This window comes from Chiroxiphia lanceolata, chromosome 14 (assembly GCF_009829145.1).
Source record: "Chiroxiphia lanceolata isolate bChiLan1 chromosome 14, bChiLan1.pri, whole genome shotgun sequence".
In the NCBI taxonomy this organism is placed as follows: Eukaryota; Metazoa; Chordata; class Aves; order Passeriformes; family Pipridae; genus Chiroxiphia; species Chiroxiphia lanceolata.
The window spans coordinates 4350918-4368749 of NC_045650.1; the positions used below are offsets into that span (position 1 = coordinate 4350918).

A 17832-nucleotide genomic window follows, 5' to 3' on the forward strand; every position below is an offset into this window, starting at 1 on the left:
TTCCATAACTGACAAATTCAAATCCATTTGAGTGCCACTGTACACAGTGTGGCACATTTCCTGCTTGTCATTCAGCGTGATTTACGGATTTATTTTAAATTTCTGCCAGTTGAGACGTTTTGTATTATTTCAGCATCTTCCCCTTTGTTCTGACATTGAATAGTGACGAACATCATATGCAAATCCTGTCAAAGTTACAAGGGCATAATTATTCTGAGGTATGCATATTAATTTGGGAATGATGTCTTTTAATAACATGCGGGTGAGGGTTGTGCACAAATTTACTTTATTCTTAGACTGATTTAGTCAATAAAGAACATTCCCAAGCATAAAGCACATTTCATTTTCATTCTGTGCCATCGCAGATGCTCAGCCCAGTGTGTAATCCTGAACATGGACATAATTTGCTTGCTGTGCTGCTGCATCCTAATGGCCAAACATGTTCCATTTATGGCTCAGTTTCCCCTCTAGCCCCGATTTCTGGGTTAGTGCAGGGTATCCAGGAAATACAGGTTGGTGTATTTGCAGCTCCTGAAGTAAATATGCTGTAAATCTCCGTGGGTTTGACTTGCATCAAGAGTCCCACACCCAGCACTCTGCCTCTCTGGATGGCTTTCCTTTCTGTGCACAGATGTGATGTATTTCTGCTGGACTAATAAGAGGAAAGTGTGTTATCAGTGCTGAAGAGAACATGAACACAGAGTGGATGTATTTTCCTCAGAGATGATGGAGCACAATAAGCAGGGCTTGGCACTGCTGGTGCTTCCCATCCAGTGGTGGCTCTAGATCTAGGATGGGGTGGAGGCTGGGGAAGGACAGAAGGAGTGGAACCAGCTCCAAAAATAACATGTCCAATGGAAAACTGAAAATGTAATGGTGTGCAGGCTGAGACAGGTACCTGCCAGGAGACTTTGGGTGTGACAGGTTTATGTTCTAATGAACTGACCATAAAGTGTTGGGGTGTGATTTAAACCTTTAAGGCAGGAGTGACCACGGTGAGAGATATTGACTGTGCTGGTGTGGCCTGCTGTGTGGTTCACACTTGTCCTAAATCCCCCTTTTTTCTGGCAGAACATCCCTTGTGCTGTGCTGATGGTGAGGGCTGGATGGACTCTCTCTGGGTGGAAGAACCACTGTGTAGTTCTCCATCCTCAGTGAGCCAACAACAGGGCAGTGAGTGGGCACTGCTGACAGAGGACATGAGACAAATACTGCAATCAAAATTGCCTGACAATTTATCTTTCTTTTCCCCCTTTTTTCCCTTAGATGAAGTGAAATCACAGTGAATGACTGAGTTTTCTGTGCCTAATTGTGAAGGCTCTATAACGTGTTAGGTTGGAAAGTTCCTTGTACTCAGTTTTGCTGACGCTGTGTTCTGTTTAGAAGAAAATATGAAAAAGGACTATAAATGGGAATAAAAGAAAAATCATGTGAAAAGGAAAAGAAAACATTAATCAGAATCAAATATAGAACACAGTAATGAATTACAAATGGCTTTCTCATGATTGTATAGCAGATTTTTTCCACAGGATCTCTGCTCCATTCAAGAGAAAAATGAGCACTATTCAGTGAATGGAAAGTATTCAGAGTTCCATTTTTATCCTTATCATTCAGTGTAGGGGTTGAGGCCTGATTTACCACACTTCAGCTAAGCTTTGCATTCCCTGGAGTTACTAATTTCATCGTGAGTTGGTTTATCTACTTTTTATATGGCCTTACTGAGTGCTTCACAGACACTAATTAATTCGTCCTCCCAACACGCTTGTGAAAAGGATACTGTAATTTGAGTTTTACAGGTAGGAATCTAACACAGCAATTTGTGTCAAAGTCACCAAAAATCTGCTTTTCAAGAGCAGCTTAGTGTATAATTTTTCAGAACATTTGTTACCTTCATAGCATAGCTTAAAACAACCGCTCTTGGGTTTAAGTGTAGCTAAGATTTCCACAGCTCCTGAGAACAGGGTTCACACAGGGTTGGCACCTGGAAAATGAAGACAATTGTTCACCACTGGTGAAAAATGGGTTGTAAATGACTCAGATTTATGCAAATTCGGTTATCTGGGGTGATATTCAGTTGACTTAATTACGAGTCTTTCACTATTTTCAAGACTCCATTTGCAAAATTTTTATTATGTGCCTTTTAATTCTACACCAAATGAGCCAGGAATCCTATGGACATTGCACAAGCTCCCACATAAAGGGAATTAATTTCCAGGTCCAAGTCCATGTGGCTCCTGCACGGAGTCAGGGCTCCTGTGGAGCAGTGTCTGTGTGTTTAATTGTGTAAATAAATTCGGGATCACAAAGCATTTTCACAAAGGGACTTTAAGTCTTTGGAATGTGTATCTTCAGTTTGAGCACTTCTGACTTTCTGTTTGTGCTTTCACGACCTTAAAGTCAACTTTTCCCCCCCCCCCCCCTCTCTAAAATACCTTCCTTTCCAGTTTGCTTTACTGAAACACAACCTTATCTCCTGCCTTGCCCCTCTCTGCTGGCATTTTCATGGCAGTTTGCTGGGCAAAAGGATCTGGGGAATACAGGCTGTAGGTTCCGTTCCAAGCCCTGATGGCTGTGCTTGCATCCTGATCTCTGCAGGCATTTGTTGGCCTCCAGGAACACACTGGGTTTTTTTTTCCTCTGTCTTCCCATCCCTTCCCAAGCTGTACCAGTTCCTCCTTTTCCCTGTTTAGCCACTGAATCGTCTGTGGCAAATAATTTTCTGTTTCATTTTAAAGTAACTTTAAAGACTGTAAACCACTTTTTCTCCTGGACTGAAGTAGTGGATATGGTAATACCATTTATATCCAAAGTGATCAGCCTGAATAAGGTGTCTGGAAGGCAAAGCTTTGTTTCAAACTGTCAACTTGACAAATTTCAAGTAAATTCCTGTACTAAAAAGGTGTTAGATTGTGAGAACCACTGTTAGCTCCAACAGAGCATGCACACTTAAATTTGTAGGAAATATAATAGAGTAAAATAATGATTTATGATGATTCTTTTCCCACTTCAAATTTCTTGGCATCATGGGTCCACATTAAGAAACAAGCCCTTGAGTCAGGAGTTTGTGTTACTGTTGGCAGCTCCTGAGCTTGCTGCTAAATTGGAGGGTGAGAGGAGGTGAAAGGCTGTGAGAACCTCACCATCAATCACCTCAGACCAAGGCCAGAGCCAGCTGTGGAGCACTTTTAGCATTAGATAAACAGGCAGTGTTTTATTTGAGATGGTGGATATAGAGATTTTCCATAGGATGGGATCACTGAATGCTTTTTGAGGTTTGGGGCTTTTTTCCCCCTCCTGCTCTTGGATGATCAGGGATTGTGTGGAGTGGGAGATTTTTTTATTTTTTTTTTTTGTATCACAGCCAGTATTATTTTGGACTAAACTTTTTTTTTAATCTTCTGAACTTGATGTGCTGTCCATATATTTAAAGATACTTCTGTGTAACATGCAGCTTTAATCTGCTTTGATGAGATTAATGATTCCTCTTACGCAGGAGATTCTAAACAGGGGGGCAGTTGGGGTTTTGTGGTTTGGGTTTGTATCTTCTGATGTCTGAGGAATGTTTTGCTTCTTTCCTTCTGGAATGCAGGAGCACTTTTATTCCTCTTCCTTTCACTTACTTAGTTGTTCTTTCTTTTGTCTGAGCTTCCTACTGCTGATAGAAACAGTGTAATCAGACACAATTTAATTAAGATGTACATTTATATCCACAACTTCGTTAACTTTTCTGCAGAGGGAACTTTTCCTTTTTCATTTTAAGAATTTAAGGAAAGCAAAGATTGTGGGAATAAACATTTTCATAAAACCAGCTGTGTATCATTGGGAAAAAAATCCAACAAACAGATTTTTTATGTGGTGTTTTGTCATATTCCAGGAAATAACTGCTATGCAAACATGAATCATCTGATAATAGTTCCTTGATACCCAAGAATGAGTAATGGCCAACAGTTGGAAGTGTTGGAAGAGCTAGCCAGAAATGCTCATCCTAGGAGAGTTTATTCTTGTTAAATTCAGAACTCTTCAAGTGTTGTCTGAAATATCCACAAATTAACCTGGGAATAAATGTTGTCACTTAAAAATACACTGCTGTCATTATATCCTGGTTAATTAACAAGATGACTCTGCAAGAAATTTTTCAAGGAAATTCCCCTGACAAAGGGAATGTTTTCTGGGGAAAAGTCTCTTCAAAATGGGATTTTGAATGGCTGATGCCTCCCCATATGCTTTCAAAGGTCAGATTTTAATTAAAAACTTTTAATTCACTTTGTCACTAGGGGACAGTGACAGAGTTACTCAGGAACAGTGAGGTTCTTGATGTGATGCCTGTAAAAAACTTCCTTATTCTGTAATACCTTTCAGAGTTTCCTGTCTGAGGACTATTATAATTATTGTTAAAGAGCAGCTGTTTATTTCTAACCCACTAATTGTTGACGAATCTGAGCCACCTTCCCAGAGTGAGGGATAATCCTCCACCCTTGCCCAGAGATAAGGGGTCTAGCTTGTCATTGTTCTGTGCTCTGAGACCATCAGTGGAATTCCAGAAGAAACCAGAGGGAATAAAACCCCATTCTTTAAAAAAAGGGGAGATGAGTAATTTTGAAAAAGGACTCCAGTGAAAGTCTCCTTCTAAGGGCAGAAAATAGACCAGTATGTTATGGGGACTGAAGAGGCAAAAGGACTTAATTGAGAGGGGGGACATGGAAGGATGTGGGAGACAACAGGAAAAAAATCCTCATTTCCCACTGAGGGTCTCCCATCCACAGCCTAATGGATTCTAAGATTCCAGAAGTTCCCTTGTTTATGTGGTTTTTGTCTGTGAAAACCACTGACAAAAGGTTCTTCTTGTTTAGTCTTAGCCCAGTGTTTTTGCTATTTTATGACTGAAACCTATGAAATAGTTTGCAAGCAGCTTGTGTAAAAAGTTATATGAGAGTAATTAGTTTACAAGAGAATATCTTAATTTCCATCAGGCTTTATAACAGAAATGATTAGGATCAAAATAGCAGATATGGGGATGCTCTTTTAATTAATTACTGTACCAGTTAATTAAAGGTTCTGCTTATGTAAAAATAGCGGAATCACAGACAGGTTTGGGTTGGAAGGGACCTTAAAGCTCATCTCATTCCAACCCCCTGCCACGGGCAGGGACACCTTCCACTAGCCCAGGGTACTCAGCCTGACCTCCAACACCTCCAAATTACAGAATGTGACTCTCTTGAATTTGCTGCATCAATGTGACTGCTTTGAGCCACAGGTAAAAGAGAAAATCATTTTAAACCAAAGAAGTGCCCCCAACTGTCCCAGCTGTGTCAGCAGTTGTCACAACAGGATCTGGGCTTGGGAAAAAGAGGGTTATGGTTCAGTTCCTCAGCTGCAGCATTACATCAGGATTTGCCCAGAACTTATATTAGCTGACAAAATTTTTCGAACCTTTTTTTTTTTTTTTTAGGTTTATTAACCTTAAAAAATGCTTACATAAGTGGAAACAGAATGAAACCATGATGAACACAAAGACAGCCAATAGCCCATTAAATGGAAAGAAAGGTCCAGCTCTTTTGCCTAATTTAGCCCACGAATACCTGCCTGCTTTTTCAGGGGTCACAGAATTAACAGCTCTTTAAATGACTAAGTTTTGCAGTTTTGACTGTTCCTTATAAGCCAGAACAGATAATTTTGATTTTTCACAGGAAATTTGATAAAAGCAATCCCCTTAAAACCTTTTGTTTATATCCACAAACTACTTTGTGTATATATATATATATATATGAGCAAATTAAATTTTTGAAGTGTAGAATATGTGGGTGTAATATATACCTATTTTATATAAAGTACCTTGCATTCTCAACTACATGAAGTAAAAAAAAACCCACAACTTTTCTTTATTTTTTTACATAGAACAATCTTTCCAGGTTTTCAGGTAACAGAGATGTCAAGGGGATACTCTGCTCCTATAATGGTCAACAAGAAACAAGCTCATTATCTTTCTTTTGGGAAAATAAGGATGAAAGCTCTGTCTAAGATAATTTGTAGGCTATGAGTCATTCACTAAAATTGTTTATTTTTTTATATATTCTTAAATTCTAATAGCTGAGATGAAAGAGTAGATAGCAAAATGTAGGGTAATTCTTTGTCATTAGTCAGGTTTTATGCCTCTCAGATGGCATATGTTAAGAGATGAAATTGTAATTTGATTTTTTCCAAAAATACCCAGAGATTAACAAGAGGCTAAGAACTTCAGGAAGAAACAGGGGGTCAAATTTAGTGAAAAGTTTAGCACCGTGTCCTCTTTTGGCCTCAAAAATCTTACTGAGTTGGTTTGTTGAGTGGGAAATGAATCTTGTCAAAGCAAGTAGGATGTCAGAGCTGTGATATCAAATTTGATATTAAAAGTGTGGCTGGAAATGTGCTATTGAGGTCTCCCATGTGCTAAAAGAACAGCCTCCCTCGGTGTGGGCAGCAATGTTGTGTAACATGCAGGCTAAAAGTTCACTCTGGAAATCCAGCATAACACAAACTGGAGGGATTCAATATCTATTTATGGCTCATATGGAGGCTCCACATCCCATTCTCCATGAGAACCTTCCCAGTTTTTCAGGATCTGGTGCTCTTGTTTCTGTCTTCGAGATGGCAAAGAGAAAGAACCAGATGTTTGTCAGTGACTGCTGAAGGTACCACAGAGACACTGGAATGGCAAACACTGATAAAATTAAACCATCTCTGGAGAAGAATATCCTGGAAGACTCACCACAAACTTGTTTCTTCCAAATAATCATATTTTATGAAAGTGGTTTCAAGACTTGCTAGATTTAATTTGGACATCTTTGGTTTTTACAAATGAAGTAGCTCATAAAGCAGTCTCATTAAAGAAAATATCTTGTCATGAGGAATAAAATCTGAAATGGAGTTTCTTATGCAGCAGAGTTAAGCAACCTTATCAGGTTTACCCAGTCTTTATTTTAAAGATTTAAACAAATTTAAAACTTGCTGAAGTGGACTTAGTTTACATTAAGGCAGAAGTCACTTTTACTGCTGATGAAAAATCCAAACAGATGCAATAAGAGCAGGTTTCTCAAACCTTGTCCTATCAAGACCTGACTTTCTCCAAGTCAGTGATTCCACAGCCTTGCCAGCCTGTTCCAATGTTTTATCATCCTCATGATAAAACTGAAAAATAAAAATTCTTTAACTCAGTTCCAACCTGTGTCCCCTGCTTCTCATCCTTCCACTTTTAGGAAGAGTTTGGCTCCACCTCCTCTTTAGTCCTCCAGTTCAGGTAGATGTAGAGAGCAAAATCATCTAAACTTTGTAGTTTTTTAATTTTGGGGTTTTGGGGGGAGGACTGGGGGTGGTGTTCGTGTGAACACCTCACCCAAAGTTCTTCATTAGCATTCAGGAATCTTGGAACTGATTTCACTGAACAAAATGTTCTTCCTTGTTGCTGGGGGCTCTAAGCTTGGGTTTTGACAGCACAAGGTGAGGCAGAATTACTGAAAGGGCAATAAATCAGCAGTACAATGTACCAATTAGATTAATTAGACTGCAAGATGTGATGGAATAAGCACAGTACATGGAGCTGTGAAGCTCTGACCTCCCTCCTGAGACACAGGCACACCAGCAATTGAGGCTCCTGACATTGAAGGCTCTGTGTCTGTGCACAGCTCCACAGATCCCACCCTGCCTGTCTCTCTTTGTCTTGTCAGTCACCTCCTTGAAGCAGAATTCTTGCTGGACTAATTACAAAGTTCCTGTTAGTTCACCCAGCTCGTTTTTCTCCATAAATTGGCAATATGAGCTTGTGTCTTTTCTGAGTTAGGCTGTGGCTTGGTTTTTATTGGATCAGGAGCTGGCTGAAAATGGGGCATTTAAGTTTAAAAGCTCCTCCCATTCTTTCACATCACTGGGATTAAAATGATGTCCTGTTAAATATTTCAGGTACTGAATAGGCACCCTTTATGCTGATGCTCAGTGTTCAATTCTGTCCACAAACTCTGGAATAAAATAAAAGCATTAAGGGAGAAAACAATGCTATGTATAATGGCCTTCATAGATATATTTGTTCAACTTAGATTTGCAAATGTTAATTGACCACCGTTCCTTCCAGTCTGTTCAAATGTTATGGGCTTCAGACTGGAGTAAACCTTCTATTTGAATTATCATGCAAATGTCATGTATTTGTTTCCTGCAAACATTAATTACCCTTTCTGTTCTTTTTTCCAGGGAATGTATATCAAATCAACATATGATGGACTGCATGTAATCACAGGAACAACTGAAAATGTAAGATTCTTTATTGTGAAATACTTTTATCGTGCATACAATTATTTTCTGGGTATGTGCAGTGCATTTTGTGACATGAAGACTTGCTTTTAATCAAGTCAGTTTTTATTAATAATTTTTTTTAATGTATATATATAACTTTTGTAAAAACTGTAACCCTTGAAAACAGATATAGAAAAGCATCTATGTTGAAATTACCTATAAATAACAATATAATAATAGTAAATTCTTGAACTTCTCTCCAGAAGGGTTCTTCAAATCCACCTCTCTAATTGTATTCATGCCCACATTCTCCCTGGCACAAATGGGTTCTGTTATAATGAAATAAATTGTATTTTATATTTGCCATCATTTGTAGTAAAAATGCAGACGGGATCAAGAAAAATGTATTAATGATCATTTTTACTGTGAGACAAATCTGAACCAAAAGCACCCATAGATCAGTGTGAGTGATCACAGCAAAACTGAACAGTGTGACAAGGGGAACGACGGAGCTTCTAAACATCCTCCCCGTTACTTAACGTGCAATTCATAATTAGAAATGTGAAAAAAATAAATTGACTTCAACTGCTGCAATCTAATTACTGTGACAGGCTTCATAACAAGGCCCTTCTGGTTTTCATCTAAGCTTTTAGTCACACTGTTCTCATTCAGGCTCGGGGCTGTTTAACAGGGGAGAGCCGGGGAAACGACAAGCTTAGGTTTTATAAAGCTAATATTGAAAAATTCTGCACTGCTGACACCCAGGGAACGTGAAAGGGGCACTGGGCGGGTGGGCAAAGATGGAAATCCTGGCTGGCCCATGTGGGTGAGCTTCATGTGTCATATTTTGTCCTCTTTGACTTCTGTATATTGACCAATATTGCATCATATGGGCTTTGGCAGTGCAAACCCATGGGAAGCTTCATGATTTGTATGTCACAATTTGGGAAGACAATTCTAATGCAAATCAAAATTTGTTTGCTTGTTTATGTTGTCACCACTGGCAACATTTAGAAGTCTTTAAATAACTACATGTGTATCATGAGTCCTGGAAATTATGAATGATCCATCTTGATTATGTTGGACAGATTATGTTCATAGAGTGAATTACTCATGCTGTAATTAATCCAGTTTTTTAGTGTAATTCTAATTAATTTCAGAAATATAATGTAGTTGGTAGGGAAAATATTTATATATTTATAATTGAAATTCACAGAAAGAGTTACTAAATTGGCAGCCACTAAAATTTTTATTTTTATTTTGACTACCAAAACTTTTTGACAGGATACCACCAGCAGAAGTTGCTTTTTTGTTTTTGCTGGAAGTGTAATCACATGTGCAGATAAACCAGCTTCAAAGACCTTTAATTTCTGGTGTTTCAGCAAATTGATTTTTCATTCCTTTTGAAGGGATAATTGACCTCAGAGCCAGTGTTTAATTAACTCAGCCTCATCCAAGTCAGGAAAGGAGCTAAAAAGAGAAAGAGCCAGGCCTTTGCTTTTCTACCTCATGTCAGCTGAAGTTAAACATCAAGAATGGTGGTGTTCACTGCAGTTTCCTGCTCACCTTGCTCACCATTTAAAGCAATCAAGTTGGTATTGATGTTGAATTCTAGAAATATTTCTGTTACATGCTTAGTCCCGTGCAAAAGAGCAGTCAGCCAAAATTCTGCCAGGTCCCACTGAAAGGAGAAGGTGACTGTGAGCCGGGTGGTTCTTCACATCATCCTGTAAAATGTGCAGGTGAAATCCCTTTTCCTGCAGTGCAGAAGGACTCAGGTGGCCGGAGGTGACTCCAATGACCAGGGCTTAGCTCCAGACTGGAATGGCCAAAGCCCTTCTGAAAGCCAAGCTGGTGAGGAGCTGGAATGCAGCTTGTGTTGGGCACAGGGAGGTTGGGAATGGCAAACGAGCAGCAGGCCAAAGGAAAAAGCTGTGCTTGGAACAGCACCTGTGCCACCCTTGGAATCGCTGTGTCAGCCACTGGCTCTTTGCCCTCTTGGCTGGGGTTTTCCTGGGTGAACAATGCCCGAGGTTTCCTGCTCTCCACAGCTGTGCTCTCTGCAGTGCCTGTTCACCAGGCAGCAGATGCCACTGTCCCTGAGCTCTTTGACCCCCTCAGAGAGGAGTCTCTTTGCGTTTAATTCAGAAATCATTGCAGTCATTTTCTTCCCGGTGGTAATTTGGGGGTTTTGTTGTATTGTCTCCTCTTGTCTTTGTCCCTTTTATTTGTTTATCTTATGTTTTTAATCTGCATCCACGGAAGGGATGGGTGGGATTTTAGGTTGAAGGTAGTGCAGCTGAAGAGCTCTTGCCTGTTCCCTGGAAGTCAGGATTGGTACACACTGAGGTCGTGACTGTGAGCATCTACACATCACATTTACTTCAGATGAATCTTTCCTTCCTTGGCATTGACACCTGGCTCTTGTGCTTATTGTGTTTAACAATTTATGTTATATGCTGGCTCCAAAAGACATCCAGGCACTCAGCTAAATTTTGGTAGCATAACTCCTTTCTGTGAGTAACAACTTCGACAGCATTAGAGCCAGGCCATTCTCTGTAGCCACAAGTGGCTCTTTTTCTGCTTTTCTTCTTTACCTGGACAGAGAATTTGAACTGTTATTCAAAGAGCATTTTGCTTTAAATGTTTCTGCACTGTTTGAGAAGGGACAGTGTCCTCTCCTCTCCTCTCTCTGACCCCATACCTAGCAAGTAAACATTCAACCTTTCTACTGGTCTGCTTCATTAGTAGCTAATTTCCAGTGGGATTTATCTCTCAAGGTGATGTCTCAGCTCTTTAATTCTTTCCTGGTTGTTTTCTCTTGACTGCCAAGTTGTGTGCTCTGTGTCAGTAGAACACTCTTGTGAGCTCATCACAGTGCCAGCAAATTGCTTTGAATTCTCAGCTCTCTGCTCCCAAGTGTCACTGCTGATCCCCTGCACGCCCTGGCTGCTCCTCTCCTGAATGCCCTACGGATTTGTCCTACACATTTAAGAGCTGGTTTCATTAAAGCATCTAAAAATTAGTTGTTAAATAGCAGTTGGCCGTGTTCGAGTGCTCTTCAATGGCTTTTAATCCGCTTTAATGTGATCAGAAGCAGCTATATTTAGAATAAGGGTGTTTTGTCAGCTCAGTGATCCCAAAATTATGTGAATTGTGTATATGGAATAGTGTGTGTGTACATCAAATCTTTTGAACAGCAAGTTTATTGCTGACATTATCCATCTGTGTCCAAATGGTGAATCTGCTGTCCTGGTAGTTCTGGAGCTGTGTTTGAAGGTACAAATACTCTACATTGCTGAGTATCCTCAGTGCAGTAAAACTGCTCTATAAAGGACAGACCTGCTTTTCTGTTCCACCACAGCTGGTCCAGCTCTGTGATTGTTGACTTTAAAGATCTCCTTCTCTGGAATGTAAATTCACCCAGTGTATGCCCAGCAAGACTGGGACTGCTGAGGTAAACAAGATGGAATAGTTCCACCAGTCAAAAATGGCAGTGGAATTCTAGATTACTTCACTGAATGTGACCAGGAAAAAAATTGTTCCTTATAAATACAGTTTTCATAAATATGACCAATTATTTCATAGCAATAAGACTTTCAGCACAGCTTTCTTGCCTTCAGCATTCATTGTTTTAATTCTTGCTCTTTTAGTTCCCCCTCCACGCTCTCCATGTAAAGTTAATTATTCTCTCTTGTCCTTAGTCTCCTGCTGACCAGTGTAAGAAAATCCATGCTGGTGATGAGGTGATCCAGGTCAACCATCAAACTGTGGTAAGTATTTTTGAAATTCTGTCCTGCAGGCTTTGCCTATTCCCACTACTGAAAAGGTAATAATTCTTCTTGGAAGGTAACTTTGCCCAACTATATTATTATTTATGTCTTTTAAAACCTGTGCTTAAAGGCATGAGTTGAGTCTGTTACCAGCCTGGAAGGATTAAGCCAAATTTCCATTTTGCACAGCTGCTGTTCAATATTTTATTCTTTATATAAGGAGATTCCAGAATATTTCCTTGAATTTCTTAGACTTCTCATTATGCATATGCCAGCTGGTTTAACTTTTCCTCTTAATCAGAATTTTGCATTCTGTTTAATGCAGGAGTCAGATAAATAATGCAGAAGTGCTGTTGGGGGGAAAATGTAAAAATTATTAAAGTGTTGATAGAAAACTGTCAGTTTTAGGTCTGTGAATTCTTGCAAGAGGATTTATTTTTAAGATGCACATAAGCACATGTTTGCAGAAATGTATGCTGAGCCTCAGGTATTGCAATATAATATTTCAATACGTTTAAACATGTCCACTGTTGAATTCCTTTCACAAATGTGAGCTGTACTGTGTACTGCAGGTAAGGAAAAATATATTTATTAATTTAATAATAATTTATTCTTTGTAAAGATCGAATTATTTGTAATTGAGCTCTAAAGGCCTCTCTAAGAGTCTCACCCAAGGCTGAATGGTTGTATTTTTTTTCCTGTTTTGTGGTGACACAAGCTGCTCCTTATAACTGATGTTGGTTCCAAAGTTGATGATTACTGGAAAAAAATGCAGTCAAATTTTGTCCTGTGCTGTCTGAAGTCATAGAGACTGTGCCTTTTAAAACAAATAACTCTGTGTTGCAGAAGAATGGGAGCAGTGCTGCTGGAGCTACAGGTGAAAGGAACACTGGCATTTATTACTTCTTAGGCATGAGCAACACTGTGACAATGACCTGATAATTTCCTAATAAACTTCTAATTGAGCCATTTAGCTTTGTCCTGCTGAACCCCATCTCCAGACAGAGCAGCTGCAAAATTTAGAAATCTCTTTCTGTCTGTCACTTGTGTGAAGTGGAAATATGAAAGGCTGACTATTAAAATCTTATGATTAGAGAGCAAATATTTTCCCTTGAAAAGAAGTATAACTTATTCATTTATACTTTAAATGTTAATGCAACACACAGCTCTTATCTGTATGAAAGAGGTTCTAGGAGTTGTCATAGTTACAAGTTGAAATATGTATTAGACTGACTTTCTCCATTAAACACACTCTTCAAGAGACAGATCTGATTTAATCTTTACTCCCATAGGTGAAATCCCCACATTCAGCTGCTCAGGAATTGACTTTTTGGACAATGACTCTTTCCATGGCTGTTATTACAACAGGTTCAAAGTGGTGGATACTTGTAATCCCTTTCCAGATAAGGACACAGGAGCAACAGCTGAGTCAAGTGGCATAAAATACTCTTTTTTTCTAAAAGCCCTCTAATACATTAATTATTCATTCTGAAGTTTATAACAGGCTAAGGAAGAGATAAATGGCACCGTGTTTCTTTTGGAAATTTATTCTTCCTTTGACATGGCTGGAAAAGCCTCATTCTGTCTGCCCTGGGACTTTGGAAAGACAGATTAATACTGAGTGTTTGCATGTTTCAGAGGTGTCTGTCCAATCCTCTTTCCCTCATGGATTAGAATTGTTAATGTTTTAAATACCCCTTAGATCTTCATGTGTGTCCTTTAAGTCACTTCTGAGACACCTTGCTGCAAACTCCACTTAGCTGCGTTCCTCCTTCACCCAAGTTATCCCCTTGTGGTGATCAATATCATGCTTATAATTAGCATTATTTCCATTAGTGGACTGGGATAATTCAAAGGCAGCAGCTCATTAAATTCCCACATAATCAATATTTTAATATTAGCAAGACCAGCTCATAAAAAGAGGTGAAAGCCAATTGTAATTAATGACTGGGGGCTCAGCTCAGTAAGAGAGCTTCCATATCTCTGGAGTTCTTACAGATTTTCTAGAGAAGATTTTATCTTTGTTATCCTAACAAAGACCTTTTTATAATACTGATGTTTCTTTGGCATTTTGGTAGTCTATCAGATCTAAATCTCATTCAACACAGCATGTATTGAGAGAACCTGTTCTGAAGATGATTATATAGAGTAATTTTTTTATTGCCACTAGTGAAAACACTCCCCTGGGTAGAGAAAGTATGGAACCTCTTTTAATAGGTTCCAATCTTATAGCTGATTATTGGCATCATTTAATCTGATTTTGACTGAACTAGGCCAATGTATTTTCTAGATAAATTCATATTCACTCATTTAATATAATCATTCGAGTTTTAAAACTTTCATTGATGTTCCCACAACCTGTGATAAATTGTTCCGGTAGTTAATTATTCTCATTGCTGGGGGAAAAAAGTCATTTTATTTGTAGTCTATATTTGTCTGGCACAAGCTTCCAGTTCTTTTGATCTTGATATATTTTTATCTATTAAATTGCAGGAGAGCAGGTTTCTCTTTTAGGTGTTTTCAGGATGCAATCAAATTAGCTCATCACTTTTTTTAGTAAGCTGGATAATTTGAGCACTTCCAGTTTGTCATCCTAATGCATGACCCTCCTCAGCAACCTCTTTAAATTGACAACTGTAAAACCCTGCATTTTTAACACAGAGTTATGGAGCTGCCCAGTGGAAGGGCTCATTCCTAGGCAGAGCAAAACTTGGTGCTGAAATAGCTCCTGAAATATGCTCCTTTTATACAAAGCATTCTCTTTATTAAGAAATATCAGATAGTTAGGAGGTAGCTATATTTATACTCTTTTTTTCTGTTACATTAACAAATAAACTATTAACAAAACCAAGACTTTTATAAGTTTTACTTTACTTTTCAAGTAGCTTTTCAACAGAGTTGAGAGTTAAAAAGAGTTCAGAAAGTATCAAAGGAAAGCTGCTTCCAAATTATATAATTCAACAATTGAAAGAGTTAGAAATAAAAGACTTACTACGTGGAATCTGGTCTAACCAAGGAACACTCTGTAATATAATTATAAAGATCAAAGAAAAAATAATAGTACTTAAAGCAAGAAATTAATTAAATCAGGCGATTCACCACTGGCTGTTAAGATCATTTAATCATTATCCAATTTCCTTATTTGCTTTTCTGCTTGTTCTTCTTGCTTCTCAGATTTTAATAAAAAAAGCGTAAGAAACTTTAAAAATAAGTTATACATTCTAAATTCCTGCCACCCTGACTCTTTATTTTTCCCTGCAATAACAACAGGCATTATTTCTGCCTGTGCATTGTGGATTTTTATTTCCTCTCTCATAAAGATTATACAGAAGTGCTGAAGATGCCACTGTGGCATCTCTTCGTTTGCAAAGTTCACAACTACAACTCGGGTTCCTTGGATGGGATATTTTCTACAGCTTGGTTGAAATAGTAAATCTGATTATTTTTCAGCATAAATTTATGAACATTTAGTTGTGTTGATGTTCCACTTTTGGTAATCTGTCAGACAACAGAAACATTGGAGATCCAAGCAAGTGTTGATTTAGCCCCCTGACCATCTGTAGAATGGTTTATTCTTTAGAAAGGTCTTCTATACTTCTGTACAGAAAAGTGCTTGGTAAACTAGGGAAAACTGACTTTTCTCTGTCTTTTTTTCTTCTTTTTTTCGTTGTTTTTTTTTTTTTTTCTTAGGGTTGGGATTTGAAGGTTATTTCATAGGACAGAGAGCAATAATAATGCTTTTAGTAATTCCTGTTGAAAGGTAGATGTTACTTAGGAGCAACTGGCAAGATTCCAGGAGCCAGAATGTATTAATTAATCCCAAACCAGCTGAGCACCAGAGAGCTGATGGGACTGAAAATGGCAAAGATGAACTTGGAATTAATCAGGAACAGGTTTCCAGGAGAAACTGAGTTTTGATACCATTGTCTTGACATTAGTAATATCTGGTCTGAAATACTGTGTGATCTGCAGGTCATTTACAGCCCCCAAAGGTGTTAAGTTAGATATGAGCACTACAAAAATGTAATGGGCAAAAGAGTAAATGTGTCATCTGTCTCATAGGAAGAGAAATTATTTAAGGATTTCAGTTTGAGTAACCCAGCCAGTGAGGTCTGAGACAGAATTACTTTCTCTTAACAGGCAGAGACTATAAAGACCAGAAAGAGAAATAACTCTTTATGGTATAAAACACTGTGCAAGAGCAAACAGCCATAGAAATATCTGTAATAAATGTGTTGTTACATGTTTCTTATGTTTTCTTTAAATGTCTAAAGAGAACAGTTTAACTAAAACAGTTGCATTTTCTCACTGGACGAGGTTGTTCCCTGAACTGATGGATGTTGTGCTTTCAGTGCTTGAAGAAAGATGGGGACAGGTTTTTTAGTAGTGGGACAAGGGGCAAGGCTTTATACTGAAAAGGGGGAGATTTAGACCATATATAAGGAAGGAATTCTTGGCTGTGAGGGTGGGGAGGCCCTGGCACAGGCTGCCCAGAGAAGCTGTGGCTGCCCCTGGATCCCTGGAAGTGTCCAAGGCCAGGTTGGATGGGGCTTGGAGCAACCTGGGCTAGTGGAGGGTGTCCCTGCCCATGGTAGGGGGTGGAACTAGATGACCTTTAAATGTCCCTTCCAACCTAGAATATTCTGTGATTCAAAATACATGATCCAGCAGCCCTTTTATACCATTCACTGTCAAATTACATCCTTGAAATTAAGTGTGTCAAGAACCTGTCACAATGAAATAATTTCAGCACTAATTTATTGGAGTTAAGGTAGTTATTGAATCAGTACCCTCAGTGTAGGGTTGAATTGTAAATTTGAGTCCTAATGAGAGCTCATTTTAGGTGGAGGTTAATCTGTAAATGCGGTGCCAGGTCACACCATCTGTGTTTCAGCACACTGGGTGTTGTGAAATAAAAACAGGAAAAAAAAAAAAAGGACAAAAGATGTCATGAGAATTACAGCTTCTTTCCCCAAAAGATGTCCTTCTGTTTCCAAACAAAGTACCACATGTTACTTATTCTCCAGATTCTGCCTTTCAAAAAGGCTTAGTAAAGCAAGTCTTCCAGTAGTACATCTTGCTGCTGCTTGGATTCTTGCCGTGTTGCTCCATTAGTTAATGAAAATAACTATGTAAGATAATGGGAGAACATTTGGTTTTCCATCATCAATTATTGTTGGGAACAGACAGAATATTAATAAGGGTGAATCAGCTACAGGTGTTAATGACGAGCTTCCCCTTCAGTGACAGAAAGTCTTATGATCTTCCAGCACATTTTTGGCTAATAATAATTTCTGATTTCCATGTTAATCAAACCAGTTCCCTTGATTAATTCCCTAAAGACACAAAGTGAATTACAGACTTAAAATAAGAAAGGATGATAGTCTGCTTCCTTAACAAAAAAGTTGAGTTTACACAAGTTGCTGTTTTGAGGGTTTTTTTAATGCAAACAAGAAAAGAGGTCAAATTTTGGAGGTTTGAGTAAACATCCAGATGGCCTTGCTTATGTATTTGAAGAGTCTTGAGGGGAAACATCTGTCCTGGTTCATGGAAGGGGTTACTGCAGTCAGAGCAGAATTCCTTGTTTTCAGGTGCTGTGCAATATCATCCGAGCTGAATATTTAGGAAATATTCTGCACAATTGATTTCCAGACCAAATGCTTAACGAGGGAGCTTTTAAATTCCTGTTAGTTTAAATCCCTCTGTCTCTCTCCACCCCAGGTAAGATTAAAGCTGACAGGTGATACAGTGAACAGAACAGGCACAAGTCTCCCAAACAAATGCAGGTGTAACCTGCCTT

At 38.7% G+C, this 17832-nt stretch overlaps 1 protein-coding gene across 4 annotated transcripts in view; it reads left to right on the forward strand.

Annotated features, from left to right (window-relative positions):
- LOC116793858 (connector enhancer of kinase suppressor of ras 2-like) overlaps nucleotides 1-17832 on the forward strand; it is a 171947-nt gene that overhangs the window by 98000 nt on the left and 56115 nt on the right. For all 4 annotated transcript variants that reach the window (XR_004359608.1, XM_032702033.1, XM_032702036.1 and 1 more), the window contains 2 exons: nucleotides 8218-8277; nucleotides 11964-12032. Coding sequence is in view for 3 of the 4 variants with exons in the window: in XM_032702033.1 (XP_032557924.1) it covers nucleotides 8218-8277; nucleotides 11964-12032 (129 nt within the window). In the remaining variant the exon portion in view is untranslated. The remainder of the gene's footprint in view (nucleotides 1-8217; nucleotides 8278-11963; nucleotides 12033-17832) is intronic.